The sequence below is a fragment of the Heliangelus exortis genome, chromosome 3, assembly GCF_036169615.1.
Source record: "Heliangelus exortis chromosome 3, bHelExo1.hap1, whole genome shotgun sequence".
NCBI classification, from domain to species: domain Eukaryota; kingdom Metazoa; phylum Chordata; class Aves; order Apodiformes; family Trochilidae; genus Heliangelus; species Heliangelus exortis.
Window position 1 is genome coordinate 60,354,286 of NC_092424.1, and position 20,665 is coordinate 60,374,950.

The window sequence follows — 20,665 nt, forward strand, 5'->3', positions numbered from 1 at the left end:
TTTCCAGAAACAGATATTAGAAACCACAGATTGCCTGTTGATGTTTCTCTAGAAACCGTCAGACTATAGTGTCATCTAAAATCATCACTTACCTGAGGCACTGTGATATTATTGAGAGTGAGGTTCACCATCAGCTGAAAACAATCTGCCACAGCAGCCTGGCTCCTTCTCTGCACTAATGCAGATAAGGCTTGAAGCAGGTCAGTTCTCTGAGTTGAAAACTCCTTGTTTGCTACCACTGGTTGTTTGCTGCAACAAGTTGTTGCTCCTGCAGCTAGTTTCATGTCAGTTCCTGACCTAGTTTACCACAGCTGCTTAGGAAACAAAATCATGCAGGAAAGGGTGAGAAGACTGGAGTGGGAATCCATCCCTTATGTTAGCAGACAAGATTTAGTCATCTTAAAGTAATTATGTGAGGAGAGATTAAAGCATCACTGTAAAAGGAGGTAAGTGAAACTCTAAATATGAAAAGGTTCTTTACTTCAAAAAATGCCCTTAACCTGTCCTACTTGCAAAAGGAAAATGCAGAGCAAAATAAAGTATTAAGGAAAGGCATGAAAACACCACAAAACTGCCAGTCTAGGTAACGGTGAGAAAGGTATCAATGTTGTATTAGAATAAAAGCATTCATTCAAAAGTCATTGGACAAGAATCAGGTGTAGTTTCTTCCTTAGAAGAATGACCAGGACTGTTTTCTGTGACAAAAAGTCTTCCATTTCAGTGTTAGTTAAAAGGCATACAGATGTAGAAAGTATGGTTTAATGAGAGTCTAATACCCATTTTATTATTTCCTAACCCCTCCTAATGTACTGTATTCACCTGATTTCTCTACACAAGAACCAAAGGGTAGTGCTATTTAATTACATTACAAGTCTGATCCTCTTCCTAGTCCCCATAAAGAGATAAAGAACATTTGTTTGCTGGAGATAGTACAATATGCTCATATCATATATAACAGAGTTTTTCCTGTCTGCTAAAATGATAATGAATTCTCTACAGATGTAAGATGAGTTTAACTATATTATAACCTCTGTGAGATAGTATCTGATCTTCTCCATATTCTTCACTTGTATATTTGTGAAAAAACAGTGATTGGGATAAGAGGGTAATCACAACAAATTGGAGCAACATTCTTTCAAGATAGAACAGGACATGGCTAAATTGATAATTGCTTCTGGAAGATTCTAGGAAATGCACCCTGGAAAGAGTTATATCAAGTGCATCTGTATGACAATCATTTCAAAACTAACTGCACTTAGACAGAAAAGAAAGACACACCTTGGTGAAAGCAGCTCAGTGGAAATGTGTGCTCAGCCAAACTAAAAGAAAATGAGATTTTGTAACTATAGTAAAGAAACAGTACAGGCTAAAACTGCAAATATTATATTCCATTAAATCTATTGCACTAAATCCACACAGCAGTGCTAGGCTCTCATCTTGGATATTCAGTTTGGTGCACTGTTTTCAGAATAATATTGCATAAATATTTAAGACCTCCAAACAGTCAAGAGAAGGAGCTAGAAACCAGGGGAATATTTTTTCCCTGTGATGACTGGATTCAAAAGCAGGATGCTGCTCATTGCTAATTAAGTATTGTCTTTACCTTGAATTTTTACTTTTGCCCTGTAAAAAACTGAATTTCCCAGAAAAAAAAGACTGTGAACAAATGGTTGTCACAGCCATCTGGGAGAAGAGATGCTCCCAGACAGAAGAGCCAACAGATGTCTATCACAAACAACCACAACTGCTGTAATACCGATGACCGATATTTTTTTTTTAGCATTCCGTATGCCATAGAAAAATGCTCCTCAAAATTCAAGTGCTTATGAGCTGATTCAATTAACTTTAGTCAAAATGGATAAACTGCAGTGGGAATCCAAGTAAAGTGTTGATTTCAATTGAACAAATTTTGATAATTTCAAAAGAATAGCCACTGAAATGAGCCAAGCAGGAAGGCTGGTGATTTGACTCCCATAAGATAGATAGATAAGGTAAATACTATTTTAAACCAACAGCACATAAACATGTACCTCAACTGTAGGAAGCTTCTGAAAAGAATTCCCAACCCAGCTGGATTAATCACAGCCTCACAAAAGTGAACTAAAAAAATTCACAGGCAACAGTGTGGAAACATATGTAACTGAGCAGAGAGTGAGTGTGAGAGCACATAGTGAAGTGTGAAATGTCACATCAAGCTACTTTCTAACCCAATTTAAAAAACAAATCCCCCAAACCCACTACAAGTGACATGTCTGTTCCAGATAAGCCTAATACTAAGTGAATACTTCACCTTATTTTTCAGATAGGTTACCTCCGTTGGAAAAGGGGGAAAGGTAAGGTGGTCTGGAAATGGAAGATAGAAAAGTACAGAAAATAGAAAAAAGAAACTGTGAGAATGGAAGCTGTGTAAATCCTCACCTGTGAGAAAGCTAAATTCAAGCCCTGAATCCTCTCACAGTGTGGGGGCACATAATCTCTGTCACAGCAGTCTGTAAAAATTGGCACATTAAACACATCACAGCAAGGAATTTCAGTGCATCTACTGAGCTGATAGAGAGGAGAGGCAAGGCAATTAAAAGCAGTAATCTTTTGAACTTTATTAATTAAATGGCAGAAAGAAGGAATGGAGAAGCTTTGTCCACTCTCAAGCCTGTTAGGATGATCTGAGTAATAGAAGGCTTCAGGAGAAAAGTTTAAAGGAAGAACAAAAATGGAAAATAGGATAAGATGCTAAGCAGCTGTGCAAAAGATAGATCATACCACGTTAAACTGCTATGTCCTTTAGAAACAACTTTCTAGACAACATGTGCAGTAGATCTCATCTGCTGTGACTTCAGTAAAGCATTTCATACATTTCATAGCATATGTGCAAGTATTAGCTAAGCTGGAGAAGAGAATGAGGAGGACAAATCTGCTGAACACTGAATCTGATGAATCAAATGAGAACGTGGCAAAGTTGGACTGGTAGGGGATGTACCAGTAATTAGTGTGTAATTACTGGAATTAGTTAGTGGAATTTTTCAATGATCTGACATGGAACTAATCTTGCCAAGTGGCATTTATTATCAGATTTAAGAAAAACATACATTTCTGATGATTCAATTCTCAGAAGTCACAAAGGGTGTGGCTAAATCAGCAGGGTTTTTTCAGGTTGGTGGTATTTCTTTGAAACAAATCTGAGTTGGCTTCATGTACTATACTTCAGTTCATGTCAAAGAGCAATCTCATAGCACACTGGACTCTTTTCAGAAGAAAATAAATGGGGAGTATCCTCCAGGAGCATGTAGCACATTCCAGTCACCAATGGATGTTCATCCAACAGGCCTCTGACATGCAACCAGTATGGGCAGTGGGTCCTTGGCATCAAGCACAGATATCAGGCTATTCCAGGTACATTTTTTTTTTAATTGGAGAGCAGATGGCTGTTGCAATGAAGCTAAAGTGCTGGTAAGAACTTCTAGCTGATAAGGGAAACTTATTTATTGATAACTCATAATTCATCCGCAGTAGTTTGCAAAAACAATATAAGTAAACTTAGTGGGCTTAGTGGGATTCAGAAATTGATTAGAAGTTTCTGTGAATGTCAGGCTGAATAATTACACTAGCTGGAATAAAATCTGATAAGGGACAACAATGGTTTCATGATTCCTCCTACAGAAAATTCACAGCAATTGTAAATTACTCTCCTCTAAAGCATTATCTACCTAAATTAGAACCAGGACAATAGATCAGACAAAAAACTTTTTGTTTAATAAAATGAGTACCTATATTCCAATTCCAACAAACTGTTCTAAAATAGAAGTATTGTAACTATCAGATTTCTGTTCTTTACAATAGAAAGGTCGTAATTTGTCAACTGTCATTCAGACAAGTAATACTATTAAAAACTGGGCTTTACTGAATGTGTAAATTACTCCAATGAGGTCAATTGGAAATGAGTGCTAAAACACAAAGCAACTGAACATCACCATACACAGAACATGGATGAAAGTGTTAACAAATGTGATCTGAAAGCTAAATATGTGATAGCTGTGATAAATGCAAATAATTCACTCCTGAGTTTAATTTGAAAAGGCTTAAACAAAGGGCGTGAACTTGCCCTTCAGTAGCTAAATCATATTAATTGAAGCACTCCTACATTATAATAGACCATTTATTCCATTTGCATTCTCATATATACATGCATCGGTCTTGCTAGAAAATTTCTATTTGCCCATCATAATGTCAGATTTAGTAAGAAAACTAATAAAAAAAGAAAAGGCAATGATGGGAAGACAAAAGCTAAAGTTCCTGAAGAGGGTCAGGAAAAGATTCCTAAAAAGAACAATCTTGTCTTTGAGAACAGAAGACTAAAACAACTGAGGAGCTCTACAAGCTGACTAAAAAGCTTCTCAGGGACAAAATTGCTGCTGCAGGTTAAAACCATTTCCCAAAGTTCGCCCTGCAGAAACTAAAGGACAAGTGTTGCTATTTAAGGGTAAGCAAAATCACCTCCAGGGCTGAGAAAGGCACTCTGATACAGTTGCTAAAAAAAAAAATTATATAGATGTCTGTTACTTTAAGCCAGTAACTAGGTGACAGATGCTCCCTGCTGTTCCCTCACTACCCTCCAGGGGAAGATAAAAAAAGGGAATAAGGGAGAGAGATTTTGAGATTGGATGAAAAAACTAGGGCAGGTTTAGTGAAGCAGTGATAAAGATAGTGAACAAATATATCTAGATATGTAATTATGGAACCCACACTCCTCAGCTGGTAATTACTTCCCAACCAGAAAAGCCCCACCCGGAACTCAGCAGCAGAGCAACCCAGCCGGTCCTGCTTGGGACAGCGGGAGAAGGAGGCGTCCCGATGAGCGATGCTCTCCTGCGGGGAGGGAACGAGGAGCAGCAACAGAGAGAGCCCAGCCCAGGCAGAGGAGGGGTCCCTGAGGAGCCATTTTATACTGAGCGTCAGGGGAAGGGGCCTCAAACTGGCAGCCTCAACAATTCTGCCCTTATAACATTAAATTTCACTTCCTTTCAAAAGCAGACTTGGTGGTGCCAAGTCTCCCTTTCCATCCTTCACGCAGCCCAAGCCTTAGAGCAGCCATCACAGGAAGGGTAGGTACCACCGTGCCAAAGTCCTTTTGCTGCTTGAGAAAACTCGTGCCAACACCATCCCCTCTATCCATTCAGCCCAGTTCAATCCAGCAGCTGAATCACAGCCAGTGCCTCCTGCTGAACTCCAGGATGTTCTTAGTGGAAGGGTTTGATAGTGGTTCACAGAGTGAGCAGGTTCCTCAAGGGAGTAGGTAAAATACTGCCCTGGCAAGAATCCAGTTCCTGTTTCAAGGATTTTGTCCAGCAACCATTTCATTTAATACACAGAAGCAATCCTGGAAGAAAGAGACAATACAACCCAGCATTTCTGCCCTATGGCTGCAGAGTATTGCTCTTTATTTCCTGATGAAACTTGCCCAGTAAATGAGCAGAGTGAGACAGCTTCTTCACTCAGGATGAAGGGCCAGGCTGTAACATCAGTCTAATCCATAGATAGTGTTTAAGAAGGGTATCTGAGAGGCACTCTGCACAGCACTGGTGAGGCCACACCTGGAATGTTGGGTCCAGCTGTGGACTGCTCAGTACAGGGCAGAAATGGTTGTGCTGGAGCCAGTCCTAGAAGGTTCCATGAGCATGGTGAAGGGACTGGAGCATCTCTCCTACATGGTCTGGTTGAGAGAGCTGGGACTGTTTAGCCTGGAGAAGGCTCAGGTGTGTAAATATCAGTGTGTGCAAATACCTAAGGGAGGGTGCAAACAAAAAGGAGCCAGGCTCTTAAAGTGCCAAGACCTGAGGGAACAGGCATAAACTGAAACACAGGATGATCCTTCTGAACAACAGGTAACTCTTTCACTGTGAGGGTGACCAAGCACTGGCACAGGTCACCTAGCAAGTTTGTGGAGTCTCCCTCCTTGGGGTTATTCAGAAAAGGACTGGATGAGGTCCTGGGCAACTGCCTCTGGGGTGGCCCTGCTGGAGCAGGAAGGTTGGACAAGACCTCCAGAGGTCCCTGCCAACTTCAACTGTTTTATGATCATCTGAATGAAACATTCCATTTCTGGGTAACTTGGGAATGTATGTATTAGTCTGTCAACCACAGTTTCTATGTACAGTGCTTTTTTGATTTATTGCTTTTAGTCAGTAGCTTTACTTTGGTCTAACAAGTGGTAAGTTTTTCCAATTTTCTATTTTTCTCTTCAAATTCATGTCTGAATACCATCTTATTATACACCATGTTTCTAAAATCCTGTTGGCATTCATCATGTTCCCATGATTGCAATCAAATCTGGGTACTTTGATTTTAAAACTACTGGCAATCAAACTGGTTTAGGGGACTAAACCAGGAGGAATTTTCAGAGTCTTACTTTATATACATTTTGCTGAAATTACAGAATTATATTACATTTTTCAGTACCAGGTATCTATGTTAAAATTAAAAGCTCATGCCCCACTATACTTACAGAAGGACCACTAGTCCCAACTGTGATGGTACCCAAAACACATCCTTTAAGCTATGATTTAATGTGGCTATTAGGGAAATGAAACCTCAGGTCTTCGTAGTGTTTTCCATTTTAAAAGAATACTTACAGCCACAGTAAAAAGATGTTCTGTTTATAAAAAAAATTCCTTATATGAAAACCACTTCGAATACATTTTACATTACATGGAAAAAAATAGGCATCCTTTACATGTGTAGGGATGTAACTGAAATCAATTAGTCATAGTCAAGAATCTACTAGCAGACTAATATATTAAGTACAATGGTAGAATGTTATATACAAAATTATAATACTTAATTATACTTCGATAAGGAAGATTTGAGATCATAGAGGAAAAGGTCTTACAATGGATATATGTAGGTAGACATTTTATTTCAAAAAAATAGCAAATGTCTTAAGAACATAAACCAGAAAGTTATTAAAAGCTTCATAGCAAAATATTTAGCCAACTCTGTTACAATATATAGGCTTGAGGTTCTAACAGTTAACACTATGCCTCAATTCACTGAGCAAGTAATGCTCCTGATACACAAACATGGCGCAGTTGAAATATGAAGCTGAATTCTAAAAAAAAAAAAAAGAGAGGGTATTTTCACCTCTGATCTTTCATAATCAAGGTAACTGAGGAATAACAGCATTTTAACAGGTTTTATTCTTTTGGGGAAAAGCCATTAAAAAGAATTCCTGAGTATTTTGTTTAAGTGAATGTATCAAAAATTACCAATTAAGATCAACATCCTGTTAGGTGAGCCTTGCAGCTTGAAGTGACATTCTCTGGCACGGCTGTCATGGCAGGATCATGGCCTAAATACTTTAATGATATACATGAAAACTTTCTGGTATGCACATTCAAATTCTCATTTTTTTTTTAGCGATAGCCTACAACTGTGAGGCTTGCTTTGCTGAGAAAAACATTGTTTTAAATGTCACTTCCTTTTACAAAATCCTGTAATGCAAATTACCACAGCTAAATCTCCAGTGAACCATCATGCCATTATATGAAATATATAAATCAAAATTTTGCAAGGGGCTTTCATACTATGTTAGTATACATCTTGAATTGTATGCTTTGTATCAGTATTTTAAACATAGAGATCTGGTTACTTAGCTTTTTGCTATTGTAATGAGAGACAATATATTAATTTTCCATTTTTCTCTTCAAATTCATGTCACAATATCATCTTACTATACACCATGTTTCTAAAATCCTATTGGCGTTCATCATGTTCCCATGATTGTAATTGAATCTGGGTGCTTTGATTTTAAAACTACTGCCAATCAAACTGGTTTAGGGAACTAACCCTGGAGGAATTTTCAGCTTTCTTACTTTATATATGTTTTGCTGAAATTACAGTATTAAATTACAATGGATGTAGAAAGACTGTTGTACAAAGCATAATTAATAATCCACAACACTGGTATTCAACTCGACCAATTACAAAGAATTTACAAAAATGGTTTTAATTATACCCCCTTTTTTCTATCCACCCACCCCAATATGTGAATAAATTTCTCACAATGACAATGGCAAGGCTGCAGTTACCGAGATGTAGCATACATGAGACAACACTTAGGATAATGGCCTGGATTTGATTATTCCTGCATGTGCTCCTGCTCACCTCTCATTCAAAACCACATGGACCGTTTTTAGACTCTTGCAATCATTACATAAACAGAACTTACAGGCAAATGGAACTTTTTTCTAATGCAGGCTTCTGGAGTCCAAGTGATAAAAAGCAACATGCTTATATAGAACAAAAGAATGACTTGAGAACAACTGGAATCAGTTGCACCAAAACTCTCTAAGCAATGATAATGTACAGTATTGCAATTGTGTGTTACTAAGACAGAAACCTCCTGGCATTACAAAGATGAAGATATCTATTCACACAAGCCAGTTTTAATGGGTTATTAAGCATTTGGTTAAAAACAGGCTTGTGTTAATCTCACTGAAAAAGAAACACTCGACAAAATGTTTGTTTGTTGTTTTTAAAAATACTGTATGATAACTTCTAAATTGCAATTTTAGTACTAAAATTTTGTTTCCGAAGTTCCTCGCTTCAGGTTGTTACTCAAAAACTCATCATGTTCAAAACTCAAATTATTATGAGATCTTGATATCATAAGAAGCTTTTCCTTATTAGTGAAGTCTTTCTTGACAGCTGCCTGTGGCACAAGTAACCTATCCATTGGGTCCTCTTTGTTTTCTAGTTTCATATAACCTTTACTGTTGCTCCGATCCAGTCTGGGCCAGCTGGGGTGTTTCCTTTGTTCAGCTTGGACAGTGAGTGTGGATGGACCTCTGTCCAAATCCAGGGACTTCGAATGTGAAGACAGAAGATGCAAAGATGTGTTGGACCCAAACTGTTTCCTGGCAGCGCCAGGAGACAAAAGCTTTCCTGTGCTTGGTCCAAGAGTCATAGAAGATTTGAACTGATCAGATGGAGTGTCCACAAATGAATTGTGTCGTGGCAGCAGAGCAGGGGCTGGTCTGTAGGATTCATTGGTATCAGTTAGTGGGATGGCCAGAGAATCCATTGACAGATTTCTAGACCTACTCCTGGTGATCTCCGAGTCCTCAGTTATGTTGTCTATACTGGGTTCATCAATAACACAGTTATTCAGTTTAATTACTGGCAGTGTGAAAGCACTGATGGATGAAGATACAATGGATTTTGTTTCACATTTTATAGAGCTAATGCTTTTGTCATCTGAAGCCTTGCTGGAGTGAGGATAAAGTCCAAAGACTGAACCTGATCGCTCAGTCAGCAGAGGTGGCAGGAGGCTACCAGTGGTCCTATCTTCATGTAGGGTAATCTCATCTTCTTCAGCAGAACTATCCATTCTAAAATTACTCTTGAAGCCAGAGAAAGGAGCAACTGTGTTGGCAGCCAGCCGTGACGCACATGAGCTCCCACTGTGCCCGAGTTCTCCCTCTCCCAACAAGCCAGTGAAAGCACTGCTGAGCTGCTTTTGTTCCATGATCCTCAGGGTGTGGATATCTATTACAGTGGAGTATATGTCCCTCATGTGTATGATTTTTGTCTCCTTGTCCCGGTTTTCATGCAAAATGGCATTTGCACAAATAAAAATGAAGATTCCAATGCCCATAGTAAAAGGGCCCAGCATTTTCATCTTATCCGAGTGCATGTGCTGCTCAAAGAAACGAAGTAAAACGCTTCCTTGGCTTCTCAGAGCCTGTGTTTCATTAACAGAGAGATTACCTTCAGTTGCTAAAAGCTGTTCCTTTTGAGGCCAGTATCCTAGGATGGCCATTGCAATTCCCAAGAAGGCGATAAGCACTCCTAAAACAAGGAAGAATCCAGATGGAGAATAGAGCCGGATTTTGCCCCTGACAATTACTACATCTGCCCTGGGCCGGCGTTTAACTGGCTTCTTCTCCTCAGAAACTGGTGCTGTGGCAAGATTTACATGTTGCTGAGATCTGGCAGAGTCTTGCCTTTTTAAGGCAGCCAGTCCTGTTATGACTCCTCCAGTTGCTATCATAGTTGTATATGGTGCCCTGGAAAAAAAAAAGAAAAAGAAAAAAAAAGTTGAAATATTGAGGCAAGGAAAGGTTTTGTGTCTGCAAATATAAATAGTACGTTACTAAATCATATTAATGACTTTTTTAAAACTATCTTAGTCCAAGTATAACATAGTAACAGTTTTGAGATTTGCATGGCATCCTAAAAAAATTCCAGAAGTCTGTCATCACTGTAAATATAGGTAATAAAACTTCCATCATTGATAGAGACAGTAGCAGAAAGCTACTGCTGTAAGTGATGATATATTTAAGATTAAAATATTCAGAAGTCTTAATAGATGATTTATCTTTGGACTGGACTGCAGTGAAGTCAGTAATATATTACCTTCTATGTGGATAAGATCATTTTAGCACTTTAGCTAGTAGTTCTTTTTAAAACTTCTATGACACACAGTGACTATGAATAAAGATCATTCTACATATCCCCCTTTAAGAGATCTTTTCTTCCAGATTTCAGCATATATTAATACTCATTTAAATAAGCTTTTATAAAACCTATTCAGATCAACTGAGTCCCAACTAGCAGTGCACCCATGGGAAACAAAATCTATTAGGGTATGAGAAACAAGCAGACAGCCTCTGTATTTCGACACTATCATAGATTCCCAATGCTGTGAGGATGTGTCACATAAGTCTAAGAATATCTATAAACAGAAATTGGTCCAACCTACCAATTACAGACTTGATTACGAAAGTAATAGGGAATTTGAGATAGGTGATCAAGTGGAAGGACTAATCCAGAAAAAAAAAACATGTCAAATGTTCCTGATTATCTGTTAAGCAGCAATTCAGATGACAGACACAGAAGTAACCTCCCAGCATCATCATTATTAAAGAATTGAGTACTTCCCCTGTCTCTGTGAAAAGCCTTTTCTTTATGAAGTAAAGACCTGATAGTAGGCCTAGGGATTTTTTTGAATTTCTGAAAGAGAAATGCATAGCATTGTTCAAAAAATCTCAGCAATACTCGTAGTGTCTGATTTTATGTTCCTAATCTCTCTGGAAATTCTCACCCTTAGCAATTCACTTCCATTTTTATGCTACCTGGACAATTTCAATAGTTCAATGCAAAAAAAAATTCTTGAATGCTTCATGAAAAGCTTTTTTCTTTGCAATTTAATAATATTAAAATCCTTCAAATAAAGTTCTTAGATGTTAATATCTTTTAAAAAGTAAAGCAAGTATTTCTTATATGTCTGTGTTAAAATTTTTTCTGCCAAAACAAAATATCATTATTCTGTTAAGTTTTATCATGATTTAATTAAATGTAATCAGCTTTTTCTGTGAAACAAACTAATTATGGCATATCTTTACTGAAATGTATAGTTATTTAGATAGAGTCTAGTTTGTTCCATTATTCTTTCTCATATCCCATACCATGGAGGGGTGAGACAAGGAGTTTCCCTATTCATATGGCATGTTACAGGTACACATCAACCCACTCTGTCCCATTCTCAGGGCTGCCAATGGCTATATAGGTATGGCAGGTACAATTTTTTATTCTGTGTACTGTGCTTATCATAGCTACCTGGATTGCACCCAAAGGTGAACAAAGAAAGCTCACACCTGCTTCCAAAATACTTTAAACATACCTCTAGTAAGAGCTACTCGTTAAATATAAAAAATATAGCCGACAAAAATGTTCTGAAAAATTACATCTTGGGGTGTCATTCATGTTACTTTTTATCACTTTGAACACAGAAGCCTGCATTAGAAAAAAGTTCTCATTTGCAAATTTTTCTTAAATTGCAGGAAAACCACACCTCAATTTCCTATTAATTGGTCCCCAGTAACTTGAAGAACAGACAGAAATTGAGATCTCTTAAAGCACAAGTGAGAGATAAAGTGAGATCTCTCATGCCACATGGCTGGCTTCCTCCCAGCATTTCATGGGAACACATTGTTCCTCTGTTCATTTTACCTACATCAGAACTTGGGTTCAGTGGAGAGAAAGTCTTGCTGCATTAAGGTACAAATGTATTTTATACTGATTTCTTGAGTTCACATCAATATTATTAAATCCTCTTTCATGGAAAAAATAACAACCAGGTTTGTAAATAATGACTTGTAACAAGCCACAGTGTTGGTAAGGCTTATAAACTACTTAAGATAGAAAGTTTTTTTCAGAAAATATTATATTGAGATACATTTGATTTATTCTGCAAATCTGTTCAGTTTCACCGTAACAGCTATTATGTACACCAGTGACAAATTATGCTTCTCTACATTGTTACAGTGGTTACAATTAGCTTTATGATGAAGTTTTAATTCAAACCTCTGAACAAGAAAACCTTAGTCCAGAAAACTGACTCAGTGGTAAATATTGCATTAAAAGCTCAGACAGCATCTCTTTGGTGGCTCTGTAAAAACAAAAGCTTGATCTCAAGCATGTTGAATAATGATAAAATGGATGTGGAATACAGAACACACACAAAAAAGTAGGGCTGAAATTAATTTTATAAAACACAACCATCTTGCTGATATAGGAGCAGCACAGCTGCCAAGCTCCTCTTGAACAAATGTCGAGTGACTCTCTAACCCTGTAGCTGCTGTGTTTTGTTTCATCTTCAGTGAGAACATCATGTCCAAAGACCTGGACAGCTTAGTGTTTTAGACTTGAAAGAAACTGTGGCCCAGATTTACTTGTACATTTAGCCTTGCTTTGTATTGTGCTGCTGGTACAGAGTGTCCCTGACACCAGCCCAGTAAAGATAACCCAAGAGATGCCTGTCTTGGTAGATATCCTAAAAAGCAGTTCCTTCTCCCTCTCTGCATTGTTCACAGAGGAGCATGAAGAGGTGAACTGAACTGAAATGCCAAGAGTCTGAGTCAATGGCCACTCTTCATTCAGGCTATAGGCTAAGTCCAGTCCTGTGCATTTGGCACAGGTTGGGTAAGCAGCCTCGAGAGGAGCTGCAGCCCATCCAAAAGGACAATACTAGAGCCAGAGGAATAAATTAATGAAGGAAAGGTTTTCAGACGTGATGTGAAATGGGTAATGACAAAAGAAGCAACTCCCTAGGATGTGGAGTGACATCTTCTTCCTTACATTACACCAGCAGTAAGCCAAGGCTGCCAGAGAGGCTAGAAGGAATCGTCCTTTATTACTTTTCCACATGGAGAAAGGTTTCTCAGATGCTCCAGGAAAGGCTCCCACAAAGGAAACTTAAGAAGGAAGGTTAAAACAGCTGTCACCAAATGGTCTGTTGTGAGTAACCACTAGACTTGCAAAGAATCAAGCAAAGAATGAATTGTTTCCTAACCAAGTCAGGAGGTCAAACAACTCAAACCAACAAATAAACTGTAGATTCACTCTGTGATACGAAGGTATGACACAGACAAAAAATCACGGAAAACTGTAATTTAGCACAGGTGGATGTGGATCCCTCTGTTCTATCATTACACCAGGCTATCAGTGATGATCAGGCAGAAATATGGCACATTTATGCCACTACCATTTTCCATATCTGCTTTACCCAGGCTAGAGAAAGGAAGGGAGGCAGGAGGCTGATGTCTTGGGAACTCACTAGAGTAGCTGCAGAGCACTGAGCAGCCTGATCAGCCTGGATGAGGAGCTATGGCAGGTAAGATGTGTGACTCAAGAGTCCTTCAGAAGCCAGGAGCTGTCTACACAAGTAATAAATACTCTGTTATCCCTTAGAATCTAAGCAAATGACAAAATGGGTGGGATAGGATTTGATGGGATTTGAGCCCAGCTGACTCACTGATGGATTATCCCAGATAGAAGAGATGTGTCAACTGCAAGAACCTATTACAGGCTGCTTATTTCTGTTTTAACAGCAACTGAGGCAAGAGCTGCTAGTTAGACAATGGCTCTAAAGTTAGGCAGCCCACAAAAATCTGAAAGATGTGTATGCAAGAGCACAGACTCTGTGACAGGAATTGACTTCATAGCATGTTCTAGTGTGGTTCCAACTAACTTCTCCTGGTTCCACAAACAATAAACTTTATTTCTCTCTTTTACCTAAAGTGGTTGCCATTTTAATACCCCTCTGTCCTCCTTAATGACTAGCAACACTTTAACTGTACTGCTGTTAAATAATCTTTTATCAGAGATGGTCTAAGTATTAAAAGTCTAATTAAATTCTGAGCAATGGTTCTCAGCTTGTAGTAAGCTTTAAAGCTTGGGGCTTCTATTTTAAGTGCCTGAAAGTTAATCTAATTTTTAAACTGGTTTAGTACTCCTACAAATTTAAATTAAATTTAGCAACAAACTAAATTCTTACATGAAGTTCAAGAGGATGATACAACTCTAGGAATTGAAGAGATTTGGAAATGGTTACATTTCCGGTTCCCTGATTTAAATCTGTGGCTCAAGAACCATTTGATGTCATTGACAATACCCTTGTTAGCTTCTATATATTTATTTGTACTTCTACAATGCACCTGTAAGTGTTGCCCAGCATTCAGCCATCAACTTGATGTACTTGATGCAAAAGTGAGACTTACATAAAAGAAATCTCAAAGAGGGGAAATGATGCTAGAAAGGACAGGCCAGCATGGCTGGGGCAGGGGTGGTTCCTGAGCTTGTCTTAATATGAATGTCTGTTGCCACTGGAGATAGGTATCATCTGTAGTAACAACTAACAATGAGCAGTTAAATTAAAGGGGTGCTGTCTGTAGCCACAGGAGGTGGGTGTCACAGGCACCCCAGAGAAGAGTGAGTAGTTAGGCTTACTGGGAACAACTCCCTTCTCACAAAAGAAGATATTTAGACAATTATATTGGTGTACTTGGGAAATAAGATAAATTTGCAGTTTTTGATGTATAAAAGAAGCCCTGTATTATGAGGAAGGTGTGCTTGGTTTATTGGGAGTCCACTGAGTACCCACAGCTCTGCATGAACCTGCAACATTTTTCCTTCCTAAAAGTAGTCTCTGTGTTTCACAAGCTAACTTAAAACAGTAAGAGTACTAAAAAATTATTATTTCTACCTATATTTAAGTCTTCTTAATACATATGTAGTCATCTGAATTGTGCTGAGATCTTACAAGATATTACATCTTGCAGACTAGCAGTAAAAATGAAAAGCAAAATAAAGAATGCTTTGTGTTTCTTCAATGTTGTTTTACTCCAGATACATTTCAGCGCTTCTTACCACTTACTATCTTTGTTGTTTGCAAAGATACTTCTTTTTTTCCTCTCATTTACTGTTTTGGAATGATTGAATTCTAATTATGGTAAACCATCAGAATTGTACACAATATTTCCCTGCAGTTTAGTTTTATGTAAAACTTTCTGTAATGTATCAACCTTGCGTTTCAGCAAAGAATTAAACATCACAGATCAACATTAATTTGTATTTAATTCTTTTCTCCTGTATACTTTTCTCCTGATGTATAGTATATAGATATGTATATACATATAAACATATGTTATCTGTGCACTGAGGTTGTGATCTGGTACGATCTGTTCTATTCCAAAGGTAAAAATATTTAATTTTATAGGCCCAAAGGGATTAATCATTCTGGTAGACATAATACAGCAACAGCCAAATGGAGGGTAGTTTCACAAGTAGCAGAAAAATCATCCCAAATTACTTTTTTATTTAGCAATTTAACAAGCATCCCTCTCCAAGTGCCTACTACACCAAGGGGACTACCTTATGATAGATCTCTCTCCTCATACCCATTCCTCAAAAAAATTAACTGATTGAACAGACTTAAAAAGAAAAGCAAGCAAGCAAAAGTCATCCTTTGTATTTATGATAATGGGTTGTTTTAAGTGTACTTTAGCATCAGGTGAGAAGAAAGCATGTGAAATGTGGTACTAAAAATCTTTATAACTTCAGCTGGGATTTTAAAGTCATTCTAGCAAAAGCTACAGATAGGAAATTGCATGCCTATTTAAAACATTAAAGCTTTGAAATTTCAAGCTGAAGCAAACCCTTTGGATTCAAATGCCCTTTAATGGTCCCTCTTTTAGGCTGTAAAAGGATAAGCCTAGGGATAATCATGTCCTTTTAACCTCCTGGTTGCCAGTCAGATTAGTGAAGCTAGCCAAATTGTGCAAGCAGTTTCACAGCATAAAGAGGAAAAGGGAAGTTGCATTCAGGTCAGGCAATGCAAGAACACCAAGGTGTCCTTGTGGCAGCAGCAGGGAGAAGGTCCATAGCCGAGTCTAAAACCAGCATATTGGTAGACCATGAAGCTGTATCAAATAGCCTGTATTTGCTTTACAATAGTAACATGTCAAGTAGTAACATCTTTCCACTTATAAGTGGAAAATAAAAGCCTGGTATTCGAGGCACACCAAAATCTGTTGGGAAATTTGCGGTCCAAACATGATCTGTTAATTAAAAAAAGAAAGATCTGGAAGTGTTTTTCTGATCTGCACTGTACTGGTCCAAGTAAGACCTCAGGGGTCCAGCAGCTGCCTCTACAAAATCTGTAAGAGATAACTAGGCATGGCACATCAGAACTTTCAAATTAAAATTACAATGTTTATTGCTTTAAGGAATCTAGAGGGTCTACAGACTGTGAAGGATAAAAATGCAGTGATTTTGTGTGGATCTAGAGGATGCACTGGGCACACACAGGGAACAAAAGGGAAACAGCTCACTGTTCTACTAGGAAAAGTTGGATACTGAAACAAACCAAGGGGAAATGAATATTTAAAAAAACAAATCCAGGCTTTAATCAGTTACGTAAGTTAACAGATCTAACTTTTATACATAGTTCTGTAACTATGCTACATGACATTGGTTTGAAATTTGCACAAAGAGGCACCTTTTATCAAAACAACTTTAATGCAGTGTTCAGGTATGGCAAGTAGTTGAAGCTTCCTTCTTTTACTGAAAGCATGCACACACCAGTAGCAAAACCAGTACTGAGTAATTGTTTGAACATGTTTGCTGTATCCATGCTGAAGATACCAAATCTCCCCTAAGACCCACAATGACCCTGTTTCCTTAGCAAGCCTGGGCCATGCCATTCCTTCTGCTGACCTTTATGACTGAGCACTGCCTTGTGTGCAGGTCTCTCACAGCTGGGAAAGCCCAACCATGACTGTGAGTAACCCAAGACTCCTCATCTAGCCTTCCAAGTGTCTCTATGATGATTCAGTGGAACGGTTATAAAATTACCCCCTTCACAAAAAATTACAGTGAAAAACCTTTAACCTTCCACTATTGTTTGGAGGGGAGGGGGGAAATAACACCCCAATCCAGAAATAACCCCCAAAACCTGATAAACTAATCTTGTAAAATTACACTTCATTACTATTATGTAAACATTTAAACTGGACAAAGTTACAAAGGTTACTGAACTTGGTTACAAAGATACAACAGATCAATACACAAGCATCCACAGATATTTGTGTTGCCAGTAATACAAGCCTCTCCTTCCCCTAGAAAGCACACAGAAGAGAGATTTAAGAGCTCCATTTTATTTTTCAGATGAAAATTTGGGATGTACTGTCCAAGACAGCTGACTCAGCAGGTCAGAGCCCTGGTTCACACACACACAATTTGTGGATATAGGATTATACATCATTGGATAATCCAAACTAAGTAGAATCTCAAGAGGTCTCTAGACCAATTTCTTGCTCAGCAGGGCCAGCATGGTCACACCAGATTGCTCAGGTCTGTGCCCAGTCCAGTCTCAAAGTCCACCATGACAGAACCAGCACAGTTTCTATAGGCAGCCTGCACCACAGCCCCACAAGGACAAAGTTCATCCTTACCTTCAGTCTGAACCTCTCTGGTTGCAACGTGGTCTTGTTATCCTGCCTTATCACCATATGGCACTGTGAAGAGACTGGCTTTATCTTCCTGATACCTCCCTATAGCTACTGCGAGGGCTCTTGCTGGGTCCTCTCAGAGCTGTCTCTTTAGGGCTGAACCAGCTCCACTTGTTCAGTGTGTTTGCAGGACAAGAGCTTCTGTCCCCAGCTTCTTGAGGGCCCCCACACCGAACTTGTTCCAATCTGGAAATGTCTTTCTACATATTTTACTAATGTGAAATTCCTTTTTTGAAATCACTTTATTTGGGATTTTATTGGGCTCTAAACTAAGTTGAAATAATCAACAAATAACGATGGAAGTTGAACCAAAAATTACAAACTCAGAAATACTGATAAATATAATTGCAAGCTAAGAGAGGATGCCTTTTAGCCACATTCAGGGAATGCTGTGTATTATATCAACTATTATGCCAAGGTCAAAAGTAAGGTGAACACCCAGCAACACTGCACAAAGATGAATGCCTGAGCTGCTTATCCTCTTTGCTATTATTTCTTCTTCATCCTGATCTTTTCAGTGGGTTGTATATTGTAATACTGTGCAAAATCAGCAACATTATATATTGTCAGCATTACACAGAGCTCGTTAGCCACTCTCAAAAGCACAGAGCACACATCAAAGACAGAGAGAAGGAACCTGAGTTTCTGTATTTTCCTTTCAAGACACTGCTGTGTGACTTGGCCTAGATTTGGTCTACAAGCTTTTGCCTGGCCCAGTTGCACTCACTTTTAAATTTGTTCCTTCCTCATCTACATCTACTGGCACGTGTTGGTAAATCACGTGAGAGTCTACAGAAGTTCCTGGATCCTACCAATGTAAAAGTCTTGTAACATGAGGCTGACACCAGGCCTCTTGTGTCTAGAACAGATTCTCAGTCATCATACATAGAACTGAACATGTTCTCAGGCCACCAGAACATCTGTCCCATGCATCATAGCCCCACCATTATCACATGTGATGTCCTGAATTCCCAGCTGTCCTGCTCTCTGTAGCTGCACCAGCTTAGCTCAGGTCCTAAATGACAGACTAAAGAAGCACAAGGCCTCAGGCACTGGACCTATTTGTGGAATGCCTACTGTGAGGTAATACTTTATATAGCTGGGCAACCCTAAAACTGAAATCCAAAATGCACAGAACTTTCACAGCAAGCTCACACAATGGATCAGAGTAGAATCATAGAATCATAGAATAGGCTGGGTTGGAAGGGACCTCAGAGATCATCGAGTCCAACCCTTGAACAACTACCGCCACAGTCACTAGACCATGGCACTGAGTGCCATATCGAGTCGCTTTTTAAATGTCTCCAGGGACGAAGAGTCCACCACCTCCCCAGGCAGCCCATTCCAATGTCTGATCACCCTTTCCGTGAAAAAATTCTTTCTAATATCCAATCTGAATTAATTGATCAGCTGTCAACCACAATTCATGAAACAAATTTTATAAAGGTCTCTAGACATTTCTGAAAGATTGAATGTGTAAAAGAAAAGTAAAAGGAATTTTCCTGCTCTTGGCATGGGGGCTGGACTCGATGATCTCTTGAGGTCCCTTCTAACCCTTAACACTGTGATTTCTTTGACATCTATTCCAAAAGAAAAGCATGACTGAACACTCCAGAGGTCAGTCTGCCAGGTAAATTCAGTTTCCTACTACAAAAAAACCCCACAGGAAACAAGACTGAAATCGTTAAGAAATATCCTCATTTACAAGCACTAAGGTCTGCTGGTTCTTCAGTTCTTGTGCACAAAATCTCAACTTATGAGTAAAAGAGCAGCAGGCACTTGGTGTGGAGGTCTGTAAGCACAAACAATGCTGGAGTGCTCTGGCTGCCCTTAACACTCACATCATCGAGCTTAACCAGCAATCTGTTACTTGATTTAGTCAGAGGCAATCTCCAGCCTAGACACACACTTAATGTAGGCAGTGACCAGCTGTCATGAGACCAAACAAATGTCCTTATCTGTTCTACATGCTCAGTTAATCGTGCTAATTAGAAGGTTCTAGCAACAGTAATTTCCCACTGTATGAAGTCCAGTGACTGTAAGATCAACTAGTATCAGGAAAAAAAATGAAGTAGGTGTTTCAAAATTTTCCTATTAGATATGAAATCAAATTTATCTGCTCCACAACTAAGATGTCTGAGCAAAGCTTTCCCTCTTGTCTAGAAAATACTTCTTGCTCTGTGAAATGTGCAAACTCAGAGGAGGAGCTATCATTTTCTGTTTACCACCAGAGATAAAGACCAGTTTTTCAAATACACTCAACGCAGGAGCCTAACTCTGACAAGTAGTTAGCTATCCACACTGTGTAGTTGTATTTGAAAATCTGGAGGTACAAAAAAGAAGTGAAGTGCCCGACTTAGCAGAATGTAAGCACCTAGGACCAAAAAGTAACTGTGAAAGCCACAAACTTGACACTGAACCTGTCCATTAAGCCTGTCAGCATAGTTTTACATTAGTCTTTGAGACACCTGTGTGGGAAGTGGGCTGTCCTGGGTGCCAAGCCCCTCCATCAGCAGAAGGTTATTTTCCATCTCACTAGAAAAGCCCATAACAGGGATCTTTGGGACAGGAACTGGAGTCTGGGTTCCCCGAGTGCTCCAGCGACCAGGTAGGAGTGTTTAAATAGCCAACAGCTAGGAACAGGAAAAGCTACCCTGGCACATCTGTGGCCTTATGCTATTGTTATGCTCAACTCTTATCACTGCCTTTTGAAATCTTCTCTGATGACTATGATCTATGGAACACTAAAAAAAATATGGGTCAGCACTGAAATGTCTTTTCACTGAAGACCTTTGTGCAAGTTAACTTACCCTGCCAAG

At 38.8% G+C, this 20,665-nt stretch overlaps 1 protein-coding gene across 1 annotated transcript in view; it reads right to left on the bottom strand.

Moving 5' to 3' along the window:
* Window positions 1–6,891: 6,891 nt before the first annotated feature.
* Window positions 6,892–20,665, bottom strand: part of TMEM200A (transmembrane protein 200A) — a 52,641-nt gene continuing 38,867 nt past the window's right edge. Inside the window, exon 2 of the mRNA XM_071740951.1 lies at window positions 6,892–10,061. Coding sequence (XP_071597052.1) covers window positions 8,570–10,045 — 1,476 coding nt within the window. The 5' untranslated portion in view covers window positions 10,046–10,061 and the 3' untranslated portion in view covers window positions 6,892–8,569. The remainder of the gene's footprint in view (window positions 10,062–20,665) is intronic.